General features: G+C 66.5%; 6 protein-coding genes across 10 annotated transcripts in view; 3 read left to right on the top strand and 3 right to left on the bottom strand.

The window, feature by feature from the left end:
• Positions 1 to 20,752, bottom strand: part of LOC139683652 (histone H2A.V-like) — a gene marked incomplete at its 3' end in the record, with an annotated part of 343,651 nt that overhangs the window by 302,113 nt on the left and 20,786 nt on the right. The gene's annotated exons all lie outside the window — the stretch shown is intronic.
• On the top strand, positions 60 to 6,860 carry MXD1 (MAX dimerization protein 1). Of its 3 annotated transcripts, XM_071579190.1 has the most exons (6): positions 60 to 202; positions 300 to 396; positions 2,031 to 2,060; positions 3,077 to 3,191; positions 3,945 to 4,104; positions 4,183 to 6,860. In XM_071579190.1, exons 1-6 carry the CDS (start codon positions 133 to 135, stop codon positions 4,413 to 4,415), a joined length of 705 nt encoding a protein of 234 aa, XP_071435291.1. In that variant the 5' UTR covers positions 60 to 132; the 3' UTR covers positions 4,416 to 6,860. The 3 variants fall into 3 exon arrangements, with proteins under 3 accessions (XP_071435291.1, XP_071435290.1, XP_071435289.1); XM_071579189.1 differs by having other exon boundaries at positions 3,948 to 6,860; XM_071579188.1 differs by having other exon boundaries at positions 3,945 to 6,860.
• On the top strand, positions 8,141 to 10,923 carry SFTPB (surfactant protein B). Of its 3 annotated transcripts, none has more exons than XM_071579208.1 (8): positions 8,141 to 8,216; positions 8,527 to 8,651; positions 9,055 to 9,123; positions 9,454 to 9,570; positions 9,739 to 9,837; positions 10,093 to 10,446; positions 10,658 to 10,762; positions 10,839 to 10,923. In XM_071579208.1, exons 1-8 carry the CDS (start codon positions 8,168 to 8,170, stop codon positions 10,872 to 10,874), a joined length of 954 nt encoding a protein of 317 aa, XP_071435309.1. In that variant the 5' UTR covers positions 8,141 to 8,167; the 3' UTR covers positions 10,875 to 10,923. The 3 variants fall into 3 exon arrangements, with proteins under 3 accessions (XP_071435309.1, XP_071435308.1, XP_071435310.1); XM_071579207.1 differs by having other exon boundaries at positions 8,151 to 8,216; positions 8,521 to 8,651; XM_071579209.1 differs by lacking the exon at positions 9,454 to 9,570 and having other exon boundaries at positions 8,151 to 8,216; positions 8,521 to 8,651.
• On the bottom strand, positions 11,047 to 16,154 carry USP39 (ubiquitin specific peptidase 39). The gene is made up of 12 exons (XM_071579060.1): positions 15,804 to 16,154; positions 15,307 to 15,376; positions 15,123 to 15,217; positions 14,902 to 15,038; positions 14,184 to 14,336; positions 13,363 to 13,588; positions 12,956 to 13,033; positions 12,802 to 12,869; positions 12,062 to 12,393; positions 11,486 to 11,621; positions 11,317 to 11,403; positions 11,047 to 11,187 (listed from the first exon to the last, which is right to left on the bottom strand). The coding sequence occupies exons 1-12, from the start codon at positions 16,138 to 16,140 to the stop codon at positions 11,140 to 11,142; spliced, it is 1,767 nt and encodes a 588-aa protein (XP_071435161.1). The 5' UTR covers positions 16,141 to 16,154; the 3' UTR covers positions 11,047 to 11,139.
• On the top strand, positions 16,244 to 17,888 carry C29H2orf68 (chromosome 29 C2orf68 homolog). Its single transcript, XM_071579082.1, has 4 exons — positions 16,244 to 16,484; positions 16,567 to 16,682; positions 16,996 to 17,138; positions 17,644 to 17,888. The coding sequence occupies exons 1-4, from the start codon at positions 16,378 to 16,380 to the stop codon at positions 17,764 to 17,766; spliced, it is 489 nt and encodes a 162-aa protein (XP_071435183.1). The 5' UTR covers positions 16,244 to 16,377; the 3' UTR covers positions 17,767 to 17,888.
• Positions 18,051 to 20,525, bottom strand: LOC139683706 (vesicle-associated membrane protein 5-like). The gene is made up of 3 exons (XM_071579083.1): positions 20,136 to 20,525; positions 19,476 to 19,607; positions 18,051 to 18,808 (listed from the first exon to the last, which is right to left on the bottom strand). Exons 1-3 carry the CDS (start codon positions 20,136 to 20,138, stop codon positions 18,590 to 18,592), a joined length of 354 nt encoding a protein of 117 aa, XP_071435184.1. The 5' UTR covers positions 20,139 to 20,525; the 3' UTR covers positions 18,051 to 18,589.

Below are 20,752 nucleotides of genomic sequence, written 5' to 3'. Positions count from 1 at the left end.
GCGCTGGGCGGGGCCTCGCCGGGCGCCAGCCAATGGGCGGCGGGGGGGCGGGGCCGGCGGGGCCTGGCGGAGCGGCCGCGCGGGGCAGAGCAGAGGCCGCCGCCGCCCCGGCCCGGCCCGAACGGCCCCGCCATGGCCGCCCCCCGGCCCGGCATCCTGATGCTGCTGGAGGCCGCCGAGTTCCTGGAGCGGCGGGAGCGAGGTACGGCCCCCCCGGCGCACACGCGGGCCCCGCAGCCCCCGGGCCGCCCCCGCCGCGGCCCCCGCGCTGAGCCGCGGCCGCCGTTGTGTCTCCGCAGAGGCCGAGCACGGTTACGCCTCGCTGCGGCCCGGCGGCAAGGACGGGGAGGCCTCGCGGCGCCGCGCCAAGGCCCGCAGGAGCAGCAGCGGCGGCAGGTGACGGCGGCACCGGGCGGGGAAGGGCCGGGCGGGACCGGGCCGGGCCCCGGGGGATCTGCCGGGCCGGGGCGCTCCTGACACCGCGCCCGGTGAGGCCCCGCTGGCACCGGGGGTGTGACACGGCCGGGGGGACCCCCCTGGCACCGGCTGACCGGGCTCTGGTAGGGCCCCACTGGCACCAAGCGTGTGGCAGAGTGGGGGGCTCCTGGCACTGCTGTCACCGGGGCTGTGACAGAGCAGGGTGACCCCCCTGGCACCGCGGGAGGTCCCGCTGGCACCGGGGGTGTGCCAGGGCCGAGGGGACCCCCGTCACTGTTGCTGGGGCTCTGGTGAGGCCTGTCTGGCACTGGGTGTGTGACAGGGCTGGGTGGGGCTCTGCTGCCACCAAAGTCCTGCTGTCACCGGGTGTGTGACACTGTGGGTGGGTCCCTGCTGTCACCGGGTGACCCAGGCACGGTGAGGCCCTGCTGTCACCACCGAGGGTGTGACAGGGCTGGGGGGACCCTCCTGTCACCAGGGGACCAGGCCCAGTGCGGTGCTGCTGCCACAGGGCCCCTGGCAGGGCTGGAGGGGACTCTCCTGTCACCTCCTTAATTATCCACCCTGAAATCCACCCAGGGCCTCGACTTTATCCCTCCCTGGGTTTTCCTCCCCGTTATCCCTCCCTGGGTTTTCCTCCCCGTTATCCCTCCCTGGGTTTTCCTCCCCGTTATCCCTCCCTGGTTTTATTTCCCTGTTCTCCTTCCCTGTTCTTTCCTCCCCATTCTCCCCCCCTGTGCTTTCCTCCCCACTGTCCTCACTCCTCCCTCTCATTCCCTGCTGATTTTCCCTCCTGATCCCCTTTTCCTCGGAGCTGGACTCTCCTCCAGCCCCCCCTTGGCTTTGGGGACCAACCCCCAGCCCAGGCACAGCAGGACCCACCTGGTGCTTCGCTCCAGCACTTTATTCCCTTAACCCCTCCATGGCTGGGCAGGACCGGCTGCCCTGGTGCCCTCTGGCCGTGCCCCCCACCCGGGGCAGCGGGGCCGCCCCGACGCGTCCCCGGCGGTGCCAGGGAGTGGCCAGGCCGGGATGGTGCCAGGGAGTGGCCAGGTCGGGATGGTGCCAGGGAGTGGCCAGGCCGGGATGGTGCCAGGGAGTGGCCAGGCCGGGATGGTGCCACATCTGACCCTCCTTTCCTGGTGGAGCGGCCCCGTCTGCGCGACGCCAGCCCCGACCTTTGGCAGCCGCGGCACCGGCACACCTGGCAGTGCCCGTGCCGGCTCCCGGCGCGCCCACACCGGCCTTGCCACCGTGCCAGGGGCACTGGGGGGCAGGCGAGGCCTCGGGGGTTGTTTCAAACAAGCTCCAGGTGAATCCAGGGGGCTGTGGATGTGACGTGTCAGCAGCACGTTCGGAATCTCCTCCGGAGCCGCTCCCGGTTGTTGGACACAGGGAAGGGTTTTTTCCATGTTTTCCCAGCACTTCCTCCATCTGCATCCCACTGTGTTCCCCATCCCTGGGTGTGGAACAGCTCTAAAGATTCCGGGTTTGCAGCTTTTCCAGGGAGCCTTTGCTAATTCCAACTGTTAATCCCAACTGTTAATCCCTGATCGGGCAGAGGAATTAAAAACTTCTTCCTTGTTTTCCAGGTCGACACACAATGAGATGGAAAAGAACAGGTGAGTGCTGGAGGTTTGTCAGGAGCTGGGCTTGGGGGAATTGTTGCTTGTCCAGGGGTTTTCCAGCAGAGATGGAAGTGGGAGGGAAGGAATGGGATGAAGGACACCAGGGATTGAAGCATCCCCTGTCCTTGGCTGCTGGGAATGATATCCATCTCCTCAGCCAGCTCCCACTCCACTTGCTCAGGAAAATTCTCTCTCCACGAGCTCATCTTTGAGCCAGTTGGAGTTTGGGATTTATCCCTACAGTAAATCCCCCTTTTTTTGCCCGAGTTGTCATCCTGAGGTCCTCTGGTTGAGGAAATCCCTGTTTACTCCCAGTGTATCCCAAACAAGACCAGCAGGTCCTTGCAAAATCCCAGTTTGGAGCTGCCCAGGATCGGGTGGGTCAGAGATGGGTGTTGCAACCCATTCCCAAGGATGTGACCTACATGTCGGGATTGGGGCAGTGGCCACAGGGAACCTGGGAAATGCTGGGAAGAGCATCCCAGGTATCAGCAGGTGAAGGGATTCATTTCCTCACGGAGCCAGAGTTTCCCTCTGCCATTGCCATCCTACATAAATTTGGAGAAAACCTGGATGTTACCTGGAGAGGGAGGATTTCTGGAGCATGGTCAGGGATCTGGTGTTGGTTTGGATCCAAACCCACCCCATTCCTACTGAAAGTGTGGAGAGGAAGTACTCCCAAGGGATGGACAGTGGGTGTCAGCCTGGGCAGCTTCACCTGGCAGCAGGAGCCAACCAGCATTTCTGAGATGGAGATTTCTGGGAAGAGAAGGACCAAAAGTGGATATTCTCACCCAGAATTCTGAGGCCTGTGGCATCTCCTTGCCAGGAGTCACCCCCACAGCCCGGGGTGCCAGCAGGATTTACCCGTGGGGTTATTCCAAGGAGTCCTTTGGCCTGGCTGCAGTTTCTGGGAGGCTGGGAAGGCCCTGGGTGGGGTTGGCTCCCAGTTCTCCAGGGTGGGAATGCCCAGTGGGCAGCGGCTCCAGCCGGGTGTGCTCCCATTGCAGGCGTGCCCAGCTCCGGCTGTGCCTGGAGAGGCTGAAGGGGCTGGTGCCCCTGGGGGCGTCGGCCGGGCGGCACACCACGCTCAGCCTCCTCACCAGGGCCAGGCTCCACATCCAGGTGAGCTGGGAAAACTGGGATCTGCCCCCGGGAGCGGGGAATGAGACGGGAGCAGCACCCCAGGGCAGGGCGTGGGGGGCTGCATTGGGCTGGGATCACTGGGAGAGCACTGGGATCACTGGGGGAGCACTGGGATTGGGCTGGGATCACTGGGGGAGCACTGGGATTGAGCTGGGATCACTGGGAGAGCACTGGGATTGAGCTGGGATCACTGGGAGAGTACTGGGATTGAGCTGGGATCACTGGGGGAGCACTGGGATTGAGCTGGGATCACTGGGGGAGCACTGGGATTGAGCTGGGATCACTGGGAGAGTACTGGGATTGAGCTGGGATCACTGGGGGAGCACTGGGATCGGGCTGGGATCACTGGGGGAGCACTGGGATCGGGCTGGGATCACTGGGAGAGTACTGGGATTGAGCTGGGATCACTGGGAGAGTACTGGGATTGAGCTGGGATCACTGGGGGAGCACTGGAATTGGGCTGAGATCACTGGGAGAGTACTGGGATCACTGGGGGAGCACTGGGATTGGGCTGGGATCACTGGGGGAGCACTGGGATTGTGCTGGGATTACTGGGAGGACTCTGGATTGGGTTGGAATGAGTGGGAGAGAGCTGGCACTGGGCTGGGAGAACTGGGGGAGCTGAAATCCGTGCGGCTCCACCTCCCCAGCGGCACCGCCGGGCGCTGCGGGCCGGGCACGGTGTGCGGGGCCCGGGTCAGCCCGGGGCTCAGGTGCCCTCTGTGCCCACAGAAGCTGGAGGACACGGAGCGCCGGGCCCTGCACCAGCTGGAGCAGCTGCAGCGGGAGCAGCGGCACCTGCAGCGGCAGCTGGAGAAGCTGGGCATGGAGCGGGTGCGGATGGACAGCGTCGGCTCCAGCCCCTCGCCCGAGCGCTCCGACTCGGAGCGAGGTGAGAGCCCGCGCTGGGGCACAGGCGGTGCCAGGGGCGGCCGTGCCGGAGCTGCAGCCCTGCCCCTTCCTCCGGCAGAAGACATGGATGTGGATGTGGATGTGGATGTGGATGTGGATGTGGATGTGGATGTGGATGTGGAGAGCACGGACGACCTCCCTGCGGAGCTGGACTGGAGCAGCAGCGGCAGCCCCAGCGACTCGGACGAGCGCGGCAGCCTCCAGAGCCTGGGCAGCGACGAGGGCTATTCCAGCTCCGGCGGGGCCAGGGCAGTGCCCGCGGGCGCCAGGAAGGTTCCTCTGGGGATGTAGGAGGCACTTCCCGGCGGATCCCACTGCCCACAGCACACCGGCCCCGGCATTCCCTGCCCGGAGCCACCCGACGGTCCCACCGCTCGCCCCCAACAGTGCCCCGGCCCCGCCGGAATCTCCTCTGCCAGGCCCGACATTCCAGCCACGCTTGGAGGCGCCCGGGAATACCGTGGCAGTGACAGCGACCTCCGGAGCCTTCCCTGGGTTCCTTCCCGGGCTGGCAGTGCCTGGTATTCCCGACCTTCTCCGCGTTTGGCCGATGACATCGTGCTCCTGAAATCCAGGACCAAACCGCTGAGTTTTCAGGAGCAGATCCGAAGGCAGAACTGGCCTCTTGCGGCATTTCCATCCGGGAGAGAGCGGAGCCAAGCTGGGAACGCGCCCGCGGAGCGTCTCGGGTGGGCCCAGGGATCGGCCTCAGTCGGGGGTTCCTCCTCCCGACTCTAAATATTCAGGGACACCCCAGCCCGGCCCCTGCCCCGTCCGGAGCGTTCCCGGCGTGGGCAGCGCCGCTCCGGGGGCTTCTGCCTTCCCTGCACCCAAACGGGACGTCCCACCTCCCGTGGCACGGCGTTCCAGACTCCTGGAATTCCCTTTCCACGCTTCCAGTCTCGGGGACAGAATCTTCTACCTCGGAGGGAGCCGCTGGCCTCTCTCCACCCTTCAGCACAAAGATGATGCCTCCACTCAGCAATAACCCCCGGGATCGCCACGGGGGCACCTCATCCTTCGGGATCTTCCCAGGCTCGTGGAGCATTCCCGGAGCCGCCGCAGGGAGAGGAGCCCGCGGGGGGTCCCGAGCCGGAGCACAGGAGCTGTCCATGGGGCTCGTTGTGTCCCGAGGCACTGGAGGGAACATTCCCACCCCTTCCTGCTGTCAGAGCTGCTCTGGGAATGTTGTTTCCCACACCCTCCTTTCCCCTGTGGCCACTCCGGGGGTTTTACGGCCCGTGCCCAGCAGGGAGCTCTCCAAGGGCTGTGCCTGGCGCTGGGATAAGGAACAGGCTCGGAGGGCCCCATCCCTTCAGGAAATGCGGGTGCCCAAAGGCACAGAGACGCTCCACGGAGTGCAAGGGGATGAGCAGGGGGAAACTCCAGTTCTTTTTCCTTTTCCTTTCCTCCTGTCTCCTTTTCCCATTTTCCTTTTCTCCTTCCCCCTTCCTCCTCTTCTGCTTTTCCTTTCCTCCTCCTTCCCTTCTTTTCTCCTTTTCCTTACCCCTTTTCCCTTTCCTTGTTTTCTCCTTTTCCTTTCCCTTCCAACACCCCAGTCCCATTTCTGGCCCATTTAGGAAGCAGGAAGCCACCCACAGGCCCCAGGAATTGCCCAAATTCCCCAGGTTTTGGCTCTTTTTCCATGTGCTGGTTTTTAAAAGAGAAAAAAAATCAAACCACAAGGGATTTTCCTTTAAAGCTGCTGGAATTTTCCACCCTCTGGCACCACCACAGCCTGTGATCACCTGAGCCTGCGCCTTCAAAAAGAGGGAAAAAAGGCAGAAATACGGAAAACACCAAGAAAAAGTGGAATATGGGCCCTTGGGGGCTGGTGGCCCAGGTGGGGTTTGCCCAAATCCATCTCCCCCCTGGGGAATCCCAGTGGATCCCTCTGGGCAGGTGGTTCCTGGCAGGGGAAGCCCTTCTGGAGGTTCCAAGCGTTGGGTGTTGGTTGGATTGGGACATTCCAAAGTTTTGGCCTCAGCACCACGGAGGGATTTAGGCAGGTTTGTGCCTTTTGCAGTTCCCTTTTCCCCCCTTTTTCCCTCCCTATCCCAAAGTGGCCCTCCCAGCCCTTGGCACTGTGGGCTGTGCTCCGGAACCCCCAAACGCTGCACTGACCTGGCACGGGGCTGGAGCTCCGGGGCCCCCTCGGCCGTGCCAGCCTTTTCCTGGAATTCACTGATCCACCAGCATTCCTCTGAAATAAGCTGCAGGAAGGACTTTTTTATAGATTGTGATAAAAATCCAGGGAGTGGGAGGAGTCGTATCGGGACATGGTGGGTGGGAACCCAAACCACCCATTTCTGGCTTGGTTTTCCTTCCCTTTCCCTCGTGGAAGGCAGACCCTGAACCGGCGGCTCCCGGGAAGTACCAAAATGTTTGTTTCATCCGGAATTTTTCCAGTGGAGCCATCCCATCTCCACTCAAACTTTCCTTTTTCTTTGGGACACCTCTTATTTGTGCTTTTCCATGGGTTTTCCTCCTCTGTTTGCTTCCCAAGAAGTGGCTCCGCCCCGGCCTTGGCTGCCTTGGGCAGTCAGGAGTGGACACGGATCCCATTTCCAGCCATTCCTGCTGTAAATATCCCTTTGTTGGGCCGAATCCCATGTCAAGCCAATGGAATGGTGCTTTTTTTTTTAGGAATTCTGTGTTTTAGGAGACCTTTGCTGTGTCCATGGATATTTCTGTCTTGTTTGATTGTTAGGAAATAAATTATTTCGTTATGAAAGAGACGCCTGAGCTGGAATTGCCGGGGAGGGAGCCTGGGGATGGTGGGAATGGGGATGTGGCTCCTGGGAAGCCTCAGCCCCATCCACCCCAGTCTTGTATCCTCCATCCCACATCACAGAACTATGGAATCATTGGGGCTGGAAAAGACCGGAGAGCTCCAAGTCCAACCTGTGGCTGATCCCACCACCCAGCTCAGCCATTGCACTCGGGGCCACATCCAGTCTCTCCTGGGACACCTACAGGGGTGGGGACTCCACCCCCTCCCTGGGCAGTTCCAGTGCCGGTGCCCCCCGGGGGCCAGGGGGTGTCGGGGTGGGCAGAACTGAGAGGGGGGTCACCCCGGTGCCAGGGGGCACCCCGGGATCAGCCAGGGCAGCACCAGCTCCAGCTCCTGCACCGTGTCCCCCTAGAGGTCCCACAGCCCCCAACCCTCCTGGAGGTCACAGAAGGACTGGGGAAGTGCACGGTGGCACCAGGGCCTGGGACTCACAGGGTGGCACCAGGAGTTGGGGCACATGTGGTGGCACAGGGGACACGGGAGGTGGCAGAAGGACTGGGAAGCACAGGAGGACAGAGGAGCCTGGGGTGAGGGTGGCACCCAGGGGGTGGCACAGGATGGTAGAGGGGCACAGAAGAGGGGACATGGGGGGCACCGTGGGGCCAGGCAGGGCTGTGCCACCCTCATGCCCTCCAGGTGGCCTCACCTGGGGCAGGTGACTCCCCCCCCGTGGGGGCCCAGCCTCCGGCCGCACCCACACTGAGGGCTCTCAAGTGGGGACAAGGTGACCGGGGAGGGACATTGCGGGAAGGGGAGTGGGGGGGACACACCCAGGGAGTGGCGGGGACAAGGAGGGGGGATGGGCAGCACTTGGGGGGGACATCAGGGGGCATGGGGGGACATGAGGGGTCACATGGACATATGGAGACAGAGGGACATGAGGGGACACAGGGGGACATGGGGGGAATGTGGGAACCCCAATGGGGTCTTGGGGACACGGGGACCACAATGTGGATCGCAGCGGGAGACATGGGGACACCAGCAGGGACATGGAGACCTTGAAAGGGGTCCCCGAAGGACACGGGGACCCCAGTGGGGACACGGCCATGTGGGACAGGTGGGCACAGGGTGGGTGGCAGGTGACTGGGCAGGGGTGGCCGCCCCCCCGGTGTCCCCGGGGCTGTGCCACACCTGTCCCCGTGCGCTGGCACCGTCCCAGCACCACGTCCCGTGGGGCTATAAGAGACCTCAGGCTCACCCTGCCAGCATCGCCATGGCCCGACCACTGTCCCTGTCCCTGTCCCCTGCCATGGCCCTGGCGTTGCCGCTGCTCCTCGCCCTGCTCGGGGCCACCCCAGGTAGGGCCCCCGCACCCCACCCCTGGGGGCACCCCCAGAGCTGGGGGCACCCCAGGGACCCTCTGGTGGGGTGAGGGGGGCACAGATACTGGGCGGGGTCCCCTGGATGGGGGGCTTGGACCCCTGAGTACCCCCTTGGGGTCTGGGGGTAGGATGGGGTATTGGGGTGGGGAGTGTTGTTGGGGGGTCCCCCACACCTGGAGGGATGCCCTGGGGGATCCCTGATTGCCGGATCCCCCCAGGAGGGTTGGGATGGGGCACTGGGGGGGTGTCTCAGATTCCTGGGGCGTGGCACTCACGGCAGCCCCAGGTCTGGGGGCACCGGGGGGTGGCTGTGGGGTGCCCCCCTCCGCCTGGTGCCAGAGCTGGGACACTGCGCTGCGCTGCGGGGCCCTGGAGCACTGCCCACACCTCGCCCAGAGAGACCCTGATGTGGTGAGAGACTCCCCCCTTGTCCCTGTCACCCTCTGTGTCCCTGTCACCCCGTGTGTCTCTGTCACCCTCCCATCCCTGTCACCTCCCATGTCCCCATAATCCCCCGTGTCCCACCTGCCCCACCCCACCCTGCTGTCCCTGTACCCCCACAGAGGTGCAAAGAGCCCCCCATGACCCCACACCACCATGTCCCCACACGCCCTCCTGGGTCCCCCGTGTCCCCATGTCCACATTCCCCCATGCCCTCAAGTCCCAGTGCCCCCACATCCCACATCCCCATGTCCCAGTGTCCCCATGTGCTTTTGTCCCATCTCCATGCTACGACGTCCCCATGTCCCACATCCTCGTGCCCCCTATATCCCTGCCCTGTCACCATTCCGTGTCCCCATGTCCCCTCCCGCAGGACACCTGTGCCATCTGCCAGCAGCTCTTCGACTTCCTCCACCGCGTGTCCAACCAGTCGTCCGTGCAGGTGCCCGCAGGGCCACAGCGGGGACAGGGACACCCGTGTCACCGTGGGGGTCACTGTGGGGGTCACAGGAACAGGTGTCACTGAGGGGTCACCGTGGGGGTCACTTTGGTTGCTGGGGCAGTGGGTGAAGTGGTGGCAGGTGCCAGCAGGTGCCACAGTGGTGACACCATGGGTGGCATCACGTGTGCCATGGTCACGGGTGCCACTACAGGGGCCAGTGGTGCCACAGTGACAGGTGTGGCAGTGGCGGGTGTGGCAGTGGTGGTGGTGGCAGTGGTGGGTGTCACTGTGGGTGTCACTGTGGGTGTCACTGTGGGTGCCCCAGTGCAGGTGGCAGTGGAGCAGGTGCTGAGGGGTCTGTGCCTCCCGCTGCCCATCCTGGCGACCCCGTGCCAGGCCACGGTTCACACGCTCGTCCTGCGCCTCCTCTGGGAGCTCCAGCACCTCGTGAGTGGCACCAGGGACACACGGCCAGGGGCACTCCGGGGCGCTGAGGGCTTGGGGACACTGTGCCATCCAGGGACCCCCTGGGATGCTGGGGCTTGGGGACACTGTGGCACCTGGCTCACCTGGCCATGGGGTGCCCCATCCTGGGGTCTGTCTCTGCCCCCCCAGGTGCCCCGGCAGGCCTGTGCCAATCTGAAGCTGTGCCCGGGAGAGCCTGGGGGTGCCCCGGCCATGCCCGCCCTCGGGGTGCTCAGCACCCACCTGCAGGTACTGGGGAGCTCTGGGGGGAGCGGGGGTGGCTCTGTGGGTGTCAGAACAACCACCACGTTGCCAGAGCCCTCGGTGGGCACAGCCATGGGGCAGCCCCAGCACTGAGGCTCTGGCGTGACCACCCACCCCCAGCAGGCTGCAGAGTGAAGCCCCTCCTGCAGCCCCACCCTTAGGTCTGGGTGACCACCCACCCACCCACAGGTCACAGTCCCCCCCTTAGGGCTCAGGTGACCACCCCCCACTCACCCACAGGCCGTGGCTGCCCCGTCGGTGCCGGTGGCGCTGCCGGTGCCGCTGCCGCTGTGCTGGCTGTGCCGCACCTTCGTGACACAGGCCGAGGCCGCCATCCCGGTGGCCAAGGTGGCCTCGGCGGCCACGGGGCTGTGCCGGGCGCTGCCGCTGGTGGCCGCGGGCGCGTGCCAGTGCCTGGCACAGCGCTATGCCAGCCTGCTGCTGGAGGGGCTGCTGGGCCGCCTGGGCCCCCGCCTGCTGTGCCGCCTGCTCTTCGCCTGTCACAGCGGCGGGGACGAGGACACGGGCGCGCTGCCCCCGCCCTGGGCGCTGGAGGCCATCGTGGTGCAGCTGGCGGAGTGTGTGAGCCAGGAGGTGAGGGGGACGTGGGGAGTGGGGGGGGAAAGGGCCCTGGGGAGGTGACAGAGCACCCCGGGGTGGCAGAGTCCCGAGGGGACACGTCCTGGGATGTCCTGGGCCCAAGGACACCCCAAGGATGTCACAGCCTTGGGGAGTGGGTTCCAGGAGGCTCTCAGGGGCGTCCCCACCCTTGGGGGGACCCCTGACTATCGTGTCCCCCCCACAGGACCTCAAGGGTGTCGCCCCCCCGGCACTGTCACCCCCTCTGGGTCCCTGTGCCCTGGGCCCCATCTACTGGTGCTCCGGCCCCGAGGCCGCCCGGCGCTGCCAGGTGAGTGGGGACAGAGGGGACATGTGGCAGGGATGGCACCCCCTGTGCCCCCCACTGACCCCTCTGTGCCCCCCAGGCCCTGCAGCACTGCCAGGAGCACGTCTGGCTGTAGGGGGGCACCGGCAGCCCCCCCAGCACTCCCAAATAAAGCTTGGATGCAGCTCTGCCTCAGTGTCCCCAGTTCTTGGGGGGTTTCAGGGGTCACAGGGGGTTGGGGGCTCATGGGGGGGCAGCAGCAGGAGCCACAATCCCCCAGAGCCACAGAAGAAGAGAAAAGGTGAAAATGAGTTACAAAAATAGTGGGTGGCATTTATTCTGGGGGAAGGGGAGGGGAGGGAGGGGAGACACATCATGGAGTGGGGGCGTCCCCAGGGGTCTCAGGCCCCTTGTTGGTTGGTCTCATCCTCCTCGCGCCGCTTCCAGATCTGCAAGAGGGAGGGTGGGTCAGAATACACGCTGGGGTGCCAGGGGACACTCTGGGGTGCCAGGGGACACTCTGGGGGTGCCCAGGGGACACTCTGGGGGTGCCAGCTGCCCCCCTGCCCGCCCCTCACCTGGATGTAGGCCTCGGACAGGGTGATCATCTGGGGCAGGATGTCGGTCACCTGCAGGTCCTGCAGCTCGTACCACTTCCCTGTGCCCTGTCAGGACCCGAGAGGGGACAGAGTGACCCGGAGGGTCCTCATGGACCCCCCCAAGCCCCCCTGGGAGGGGGACACTCACGTGGTGCAGGACATGGATGCGGTAGGAGCCCTCCGAGGGCTTCCCGTCGTGCACGATGTTGGCGATGAGGTCGTAGGTGGTGTGGGCGTGCGCCGCCTGCACCTCCTCCGACAGGTACTCCCGCAGGTCCACGTTCCTGGGGACCCCACAGGCCCTCAGGGGGGGCAGCAGCTGCAGGGGAGCCCCCACAGCACCCACAGACCCCACGAGATGCTTCCAAACCCCTTCCTGATGCCCAGGACACCTAAATGCATGCAGCTCGCTCCATGTTTTCAAACCCTTCCTTGATACTCACAAACCCCCCCAAGATGCCCAGAACACCCTCAGATGCCCCCAGTCTCCTCCTGAATGATTTTACAGCCTGCCAGGCGCTTCCAACCCCTCCCCAGGTGCCTTCCAAGAGCTGTGAGATGATTGCAAACTCTAAAGACCCCTCCTGGATGCTTTGAACTCCTTAGACACCCACAAGCACCCCTAGACATCATCAACCCCCCCAGTCTCCTCTGAGATACTTTTAACCCCTCCCAAGCTCTCCCCCTCTCCCCAGGCCCCCCAGGCCCCCTGCCCATGGCTCACGTGATGGGGAAGTTGACGATGGTGGGGTTCTTCTCCACGAAGAAGTTGTTCTTGGTGAAGCGCTTGATGCAGAAGATGAGGTAGGGGGGCAGGCGGGTCAGCTGGAAGCGCTTCAGGAAGTTCTCCTTGTAGGTCTTGTACTCCTTCTCGGTGCTGCCGTTGAACTTGGCCAGGATGCTGAACAGGGGCACCTGGGGGATGATGAGCTGCTCCTTCTCGTCCTTGTAGAGCGGCGCCGTGGGCAGGTCCAGGGTCAGGTACAGGAAGGTGGACTCCACCATGCGCTCCTGGTACTCGCTGTTCTGCAGCAGCTGCGCCTTCTCCTCTGCCGGCTGGGGGGCGTGGGGGGGACCCCGTGGGGTGACAGCCCCCACTGCACCCCAGTACTGCCCACCGGACCCCAGTACTGCCCACCAGACCCCGACACCCCCGCTGGACACCAACACCCCCCACTGGACACCAACACCCGCCACCATACCCCAAAACCCCAACACTCCCCCTGTGGAACTCCAACGCCCCCCGTATGACCCCAACACTCCTTGTGTGACCCCAACACTCCCCATGTGACCCAAACACCCCCTGTGGAACTCCAACGCCCCCCCATGACCCCAACACTCCTTGTGTGACCCCAACACTCCCCGTGTGACCCAAACACCCTCTGTGGAACTCCAACACCCCCCCGTACGACCCCAACACTCCCCGTGCGACCCCAACACCCCCATTTCTCCCCCTGGCCCCACCAGGTCAGGGTGTGGCAGTTTCTTGGTGAAGATGCGCATGGAGCCCTGGAACACGTCGGTGACGATGGCTGTGGGGACAGTGGGGGCTCAGAGGGACATCAGGGGACAGCAGCCCCCGGGGGTCCCCCAAAGCCTCCTCCCCACCACCACTCACTCTTCTTCTTCCTCTTGGTGCCGCCCAGCGCCGCGTGCAGAGCGTTGAGGAACCAGGACAGGAATTCCACCCCGTCCCCTGGAATGGGGGCACAGCCAGGGCTGGAGCCAGAGCTGACCCCGCACCCTGCTCTGCCCCCCAGATCTGGCTCTGCCTCCCAAACTCAGAAGCCCCCAGGACCAGTGCTGCCCTCCAAACCCAGCACTGCCCCCCGAATCCAGAGCCCCACAGACCCAGCCCCTGCCTCCCAACCCAGCACTGCCCCACAGACCCAAATCCCCCAAGATCCAGCCCTGAACCCCCAAATCCAGCACTGCCCCTGAAATTCAGCCCTGACTCCAAATCCAGACCCCCCCCAGCCCAAGCCTGCCCCTCAGTCCCACTCCTGCCCCGCTGCCAAAGCCCACCCTGCTTGGTGATCTGGAAGTTCTTCTTGCTGCAGAGCACCACTGCCTGGAGCATCTCGTGGGGGGACACGTGTGCCTTGAAGTTGCGTGGGTTCCAGAGCTTCCTCATCAGCTCCCCGAAGCGCTGCACCAGCAGGAACATGATGTCCCCCGGCGGGCGCTGGATGTGCCGGTAATTCTCCTCCTCCAGGAAGTAATTCCGCAGGGGGGGCACGTTGGACAGGGCCTGGGGGCGGCCAGGGGGGGCTCAGCCCCAGCACCCCCAGAGCGGGGAGCTGGGAGGGTCTGGGGGGGGGTCTGAGGCTGCAACCCCTGGATGTGGAGCCCGTGGGAAAGGTGGGACCCACCCCCAGGACCCCCAGGGTGGGGATCTGGAGGGTTATGGGGAGTGCCCCCCAGAATGGAGCCTGCACTCCCCTGGGTGTAAAGGCTGGGAGAAAGGAGGGGGGATCCCCCCCAGGGCATCAACAGTGGGGCCTGGGGGTATGGGATGGTGTCAGCCCACAGCAAAGCCTGCACTGCAAGGAGTAAAGCCTGTGGGAGTGGAGCTCACTCCTGTCAGCCCCACAGCAGAGTCTGGGGTCATTCCATCCCCAAATGAACCCCAGACTCTCCAGGTGTAAAACATGTGGGAAGCAAACGGGGTTCATGCCTGGGACCCCCAGAGTGGAGTCTTGGCCGGGGTTCCCCCCAAACCAACCCTGTGCTGCCCTTGTGTATATCCTGTGGGAAAGGTGGGATTCCCTCCTGCAAGCCCCCCAGTGGCGTTTTGGGGGGACTGTGGGGTGGTTCCCCCCAGGAGCAGCGTGTCCCCCTGTGACCTGCAGCACGGCGTTGGCATAGTCGTTGGCCTTGATGTTGTTGAGCCCCACAATGCCAGGCAGGTACGTGGTGCCATCGTAGGCCCGGGACAGCTTGGCCTGTTTGTCCAGGTGGGCGATGTGCTGGGCTGTGAAGGTGGGCTTGAGCACGTACTGTGGGGACAGAGAGCCCTCAGAGCGGGGGGACCCCAACCTGAGCCCCTCAGAGCAGGGGGACCCCAACCTGAGCCCCTCAGAATGGGGGGGACCCCAACCTGAGCTCCCCAGAACGGGGTGACCCCAACCTGAGCCCCCCAGAATGGGGGGACTCCAACCTGAGCCCCTCAGAATGGGGGGAACCCAACCTGAGCCCCTCAGAATGGAGGGGAACCCAACCTGAGCTCCCCAGAACGGGGTGACCCCAACCTGAGCTCCCCAGAATGGGGGGATCCCAACCTGAGCCCCTCAGAATGGGGGTACCCCAACCTGAGCCCCTCAGAGCAGGGGGACCCCAACCTGAGCCCCTCAGAATGGGGGGAACCCAACCTGAGCCCCTCAGAGCAGGGGGAACCCAACCTGAGCCCCCCAGAATGGGGGGGACTCCAACCTGAGCTCCCCAGAATGGGGGGATCCCAACCTGAGCCCCCCAGAATGGGGGGATCCCAACCTGAGCCCCCCAGAACGGGGGGACCCCAACCTGAGCCCCCCAGCCCGAGCCCCCCAGCCCCGCCCCGCGCACCGTGATGTCCTCGAGGGAGGAGTCGATGATCTCGTAGTTGTCGGGCAGGCAGTAGAACTTGAGCGTGTGCAGGTTGAGGAACACGTGGTGGCTCAGCTGCACGCTGTGGATGTAGGCGTGGGACTTCAGCCCGCGGCCTGCGGGGACAGCGCGTCAGGGGGCACCGGGCAGGGGGCACAGGAAGGGTCCCCATGTCCCCCCCGGCCCCGGGGGAGCCTCACCCTGGAAGTACTTCCCGCAGACGAGGCAGGCGTAGACGTTGATGTGGGACAGGGAGATGGAGCAGAGCTTCTCGAAGTCGAAGTCCAGGACACTCCTGGGGGATCACAGGGCTGTGGATGGGCTGGGGGGACCCCCAGGGACAGGGGGACCCCCAGGAGACCCCGAAATGCCCCCGGGACCCACTTGTTGATGGTGTCCAGGTAGGGGCAGTGGCGGCTGCGCTGGTCCTCGGGGTCGAAGCGGCCGTAGCGCACTGGGGGGCGAGAGGGGGGCTAAGGGAGGGGGGCACAGGGCCCTGGCAGCGCCAGGGGGATGCCCCCCACTACAGACCCCGGGGCTGAGCTCAGGACCCGCAGGATCAGCCCCAGAGCCCTCCCCAGGGAAACCCCGGTGTGTGTCCCCCATCACAGCGTCCTCTCAGTCACCCCATTCACCCCCTCCCCTCCCAGTCCCCCCACCCCAGTGTCCCACCACTGTCCCCCACCCCAGTGTCCCACCACTGTCCCCCCGCTCCCTCAGTGTCCCCCCGCAGGGTCCCCCCACCCCAGTGTCCCACCACTGTCCCCCCGCTCCCTCAGTGTCCCCCCGCAGGGTCCCCCCGCTCCCTCAGTGTCCCCCCGCAGGGTCCCCCCGCTCCCTCAGTGTCCTCCCGGTCCCCCACAGCTCTCCCCGGTTCCCACCGGCGGGCTCGGGCTCAGGATCGGAGTCTCCATCGGACTCCCGCTCTCGCTTCACCCTCACGGGCGCGGCGGCGGGAGCGGCGGGGCCCCCGGCGCCCCCCCACGAGCCGCCCTCAGCCCCCGGTTCCCGCTTGACGCGCGCAGGGTCCACCGGCAGCGCCGCCGCCGCCTCGCCGCGCCGCGCGCGCTCCCGCTCCGCCTCCCGCCGGCCCCGCGGGCGCTCGGCGTCGGCGTCGCGGCGGCTGCGGGAGGCGGTGCGGGCGGAGGAGGCGGCGGGGCCCGTGCGAGGCTCCCGATCCCGGTCCCGGTCCCGGTCCCGCCGCCCGCGGCTCGACATGGCGGCGGCGCCGGGCGGGCTGTGCGCATGCGCGGAGGGGCGGCGCGCCGCGGGGGTGCGCGCTGTGCGCACGCGCGGCTCCGGGTGGGCGGGGTCAGCTCGCGCCGCTCGGGGCGGGGCGGGAAGCGGCTCCTCCGCGCCTGCGCACTGCGGGGGGGGGGGGGGGCGCCGGGCCCGGGGGATCTTAAAGGCGCCGCGTCCCCCATTCCCGGTACCGACCCCGACCCCGGCCCCGCCATGGAGGCCGCGGCCGCCCCGGCCCCCGGGTGGCGCTGCCGGCCCGGCGGGCGGCTCGACATGAGCCACGGCTTCGTGCGGCACATCCGCCGCAACCAGCTCGCCAGGTACCGGCCGCGGCCCCCGCGGCATCCCCGGTCCCCCCCGGTGTGCGTGTCCGGCCCTCCCCGGTAACCGCTCCCGCTGCAGGGACGCCTACGATCGCGCCGTGCGGCAGGCGCGGGGCCGGGCGCGCTCCCGCCTCACCCCCGGCCCGGCCCGGCCCCGGCGGCCCGACCAGCAGGTGTACCGGCCCCGCGGCTGCGGTGAGCGGGGGCACCGGGGGGGATCGGGGGGCACGGGGGGCACGGGGGAGGGCTCGGGGGGCAGCGGGCCGGGCAGCGGGGCGGGCTGGGCAGGAGGACCCGCAGCGGGGCCAATGGGGCCCGCCCGAGGGCTCGGGGCACCCCTGGGTTTGGGGGGCTCATGGGGGGCACCGGGGGCACCCCTGGGTGGGCTGGAGGTGGGGAGGGGGCACCCGGGGGCGGGGGGTTGGGGGTCCCCCCACGTAGATGGGGGTCCGGGCCGGGGTCTCTGTGCCAGGGCCCGGCAGCCCCCCCTGAGCTGCAGGTGCCACAGGGGGGCCCGGGGGCGATGCCAGCGCGGGACCCCCACCCGGAGACCCTCGCGGGTCCCCCCCCGACCCCTCGCGGGGGCCGCGGCTCTTCTGCCTCGAGTACGAGGGGGACGACGGGCACGTCACGGCCGTGATCGTGCACCAGGTGGGGCCGGGGGTGGCGGTGCCATGGGGGGCACGGCGGGGGCAGGGGGTGCTGCTGGGGGATGCCAGGGGGCACGGCGGGGGCCTGGGTGGGGGTCTATGGGGCAGGGGCACTCCGTGGCTGCCATGGGTGCCATGGGTGGGGGTCCATGGGGCAGGGGTGCTGTGGGTGCCCTGGGTGGGGGTCCATGGGGCAGGGGCATTCCGTGGCTGCCATGGGTGGGGGTCCATGGGGCAGGGGTGCTGTGGCTGCCATGGGTGGGGGTCCATGGGGCAGGGGCACTCCGTGGCTGCCATGGGTGGGGGTCCATGGGGCAGGGGCATTCCGTGGCTGCCATGGGTGGGGGTCCATGGGGCAGGGGCACTCTGTGGCTGCCATAGGTGCCCTGGGTGGGGGTCCATGGGGCAGGGGCACTCCGTGGCTGCCATGGGTGGGGGTCCATGGGGCAGGGGCACTCTGTGGCTGCCACGGGTGCCGTGCCCCCAGCAGTGCCGTGTCCCCGCAGGGGGACAGCGCTGAGGAGGTGACCCGCCGGGTGTGTGCCCGCAGCCCCCTGGAGCCCCCCCTGCGCAGGGCCCTGTGCCAGCGCGTGCAGGACGAGCTCAGCAAGCGCCGGGGCACGGGCTGACGGTGCCACCCACCCCGGGGCACACGGGCATCCCCCCGGGACGGTGCCACCCCCCAGGGGACCGGTGCCACCCCCGCCAGTGACAATAAAGGTGCTGCGAGGCTCCGGTGTCTGTCACTGCCTGGGGACACTGCAGGGACTGGGGCACCCCTTTGTTATGGGAGGGTCTCCCTAAGCCCATCTCAGTTCTTGTAGAGCGTCCCCAAACCAGTGCCCGGTGCTTATTTATTGTAGGGTCTTCCTGGGGCTGAGCTCCCTGGTTTGTTATTATGGGGCCTCTGAAATGCAGATTCTGCAGGTTGTTTATTGTAGTGCCTTTTTGTTATTGTAGGGTCTCCCCAAAAAGTTCCTCGTGTTTATTTATCACAGAGTGTCCCCAGAGTGGGTCCAGCACTTCTGCTATTGCAGGGTCTCCATGAAGATCGTCCTGCTGGTTTGTTATTGTAGGGTCTGCCCAAATAACTCCTGGTGGGTTTTCATTGTGGGGTCTCCCTGGAGTGGATCCTGTTGTTCTGCTGTTGTAGGGTCTCTCCAAAGGAGGTCCAGCACTCTTGTTGTTGTAGGGTCTCTCCAAAGAGGCTCTGGCGTGTTTGTTATTGTAGGGTCTCTCCACAGGAGATCTTGCTATTTATTGTAGGGTCTCCCCAGAGCTCACCTTGCAGGTTTGTTATTGCAGGGTCTACCCAGATGAGATCCTGGTGCTTATTTATTGTAGGGTCTCCCTGAAGATCATCCTGCTGGTTTGTTATTGTAGGGTCTCCCTGAAGATCATCCTGCTGGTTTGTTATTGTAGGGTCTCCCCAGAGCTCATCCTGCTGGTTTGTTATTGTGGGGTCCCTGCAGTGCTGGGGGGGGGGCCAGTCTGTGGGGTGGGCACAGCTCCAGTGCCAGGGGGTGACCGTGCCAGGCCCAGCGCCAGGGCCAGGCCCAGCAGGAGGAGGAGGAGGAAGAGGCCGAGGCCGAGGGCCAGCAGGTGCCACCGGCGCTGTCCCCGGCGCTGGCGCCGCGTCACCACCCGCGTGCTGCGGGTGAAGGCCTCGCTCTGGAATGGGGACAGGGGGCTGGAGGGGACAGCCTGGGGGGACCTGCCCCTGTGTCACCCTGCTGGGTGGCCTCCCCGAGGCTGGGCATCCCTGCACTGCCCCCCAGGGCTCCGTGTGTCCCCACAGTGTCCCCAGGGCTCCGTGTGTCCCCCCAATGTCCCCAGGGCTCCGTGTGTCCCCCCAATGTCCCTCAGGGCTCCGTGTGTCCCCCCAATGTCCCCCAGGGCTCTGTGTGTCCCCACAGTGCCCCCCAGGGCTCCGTGTGTCCCCACAGTGTCCCCAGGGCTCCGTGTGTCCCCACAATGTCCCCAGGGCTCCGTGTGTCCCCACAGTGTCCCCAGGGCTCTGTGTGTCCCCATAGTGCCCCCCAGGGCTCTGTGTGTCTCCATAGTGTCCCTCAGGGCTCTGTGTGTCCCCACAATGTCCCTCAGGGCTCCGTGTTGTCCCCAGGCCTGTGTGTCCCTATAGTCCCACCACCCCCAGCCACATGAGTCCCAAAATCTGTATGTTCCTGTAGTGCCACCACCCCAACCTCGGGCATGTGTGTCCCCAGGTCTATCTGTCCCTATAGTGCCACCACCCCCATCCCTGGCCATGTGTGTCCCCAGGTCTGCCTGTCCCTGCAGTGCCACCTCCCCGTGCCCGGCCGTGTCCCCGCGCTCGCACCGCCTGTCGCAGGTCCTGGGCCCGGCTCTGCAGCCGCTCCAGGTGCCCCTCCCGCTCCATCGCCCGCGCCACGTTCTGTCGCATCAGCTCCGTCACCTCCTCCGCCTGGCGCTGGCACCGCGCCAGCCCCGCCTGGGGACACACGGGGGGCATGGGGGGACAGCGTGGGGACACGGGGGATCGGGGCACCCGCGGGGAAGGGGGACCGGGGGGACACGGGGGCTGTGGGGACACTGGCACTCCGGGGACAATGGGTGACCACGGGTCACGGGACCGTGGGGCAAAGGCACGGCAGGGAAGGGGCGCCACGGGGACAGTGGCACTGCAAGGAGGGGGCACACACGGACCACGGGGACGGGACACCGGGGGGACTTGGGCCGGGGCAGACACGGGGCACCGGGATTACCGGGATTGGCGGGCACGGCGGGGACGCGGGCGACACGGGGCACGGAAAGTCCCGCGCGGGCCATCCCGGGGGTGGGACCGTGTCCCTCCCGTTCGCGGGGAGAGCCCGGGGCGGATCGGGACCGGGACCGGGACCGGGAGAGAGAGGGACCGGGAGCGGGGAGTTCCGAGCCCGCGGGTCCCGCGTCTCCCGAACCCGGTCCCGGTCCGCCCTCGGGGAAGCGAAAGCGAAAGCGGCGTTGGCCCGGGACTCACCATGGTCCCGGTGCCGGGGGATCGGTGCCGCTCCCGGAGGTCGGTCCCGGGGCCGGGGTCGGGGTCGGTGCCCGGAGCGCCCGTCCCGTCCCGTCCCGCCCCAGCGGCCGCCCCCGACGGGAGGGACCGGGACCGCCCCCGACCCCCGGGTGGCTCCAGGTGTCCCCGGGACACCCCGGCCTGCGCCCCTCCGGAACGGGAGGCCCCGGGACCCCCACGGCACCCTGTCCTGCCGCGGGACCCCCATTGTCCCCAGACCCCTCAATGTGGGTCCCCCAGGGACTGCCAGCAATGGCCCCACATGTTGCATCCCCACAGCCCCCCACGTGTTGGTGTCCCCAAGTCCCTGCAGACACGGGGTCACCGCGGGCCCCCCAAGTCCCACCATGTCTGGGTCCCTGGGCCCCCCATTGTCCCTGTCCCCCGCCTATCCCAGCCCCCCCAGGGTGGCAGTGCCACCACCACCACAGTGTGCCCTTTGTCCCTCTGTGCCTGGCACCACCCCCTGCCCTGGCATAGCACCTGCTGCCCCCCCTCCACATCCCCACGTGTGTCTCCCCTCGTGACCCCCTGTGGGTGTCCCCACACATATCCCCACATGTCCCCACAGCCTGACC

Source organism: Pithys albifrons, chromosome 29 (genome assembly GCF_047495875.1).
Source record: "Pithys albifrons albifrons isolate INPA30051 chromosome 29, PitAlb_v1, whole genome shotgun sequence".
In the NCBI taxonomy this organism is placed as follows: domain Eukaryota; kingdom Metazoa; phylum Chordata; class Aves; order Passeriformes; family Thamnophilidae; genus Pithys; species Pithys albifrons.
Note: the sequence above shows the minus strand (reverse complement) of the source record. Positions and strands in the feature narration are given on the sequence as shown.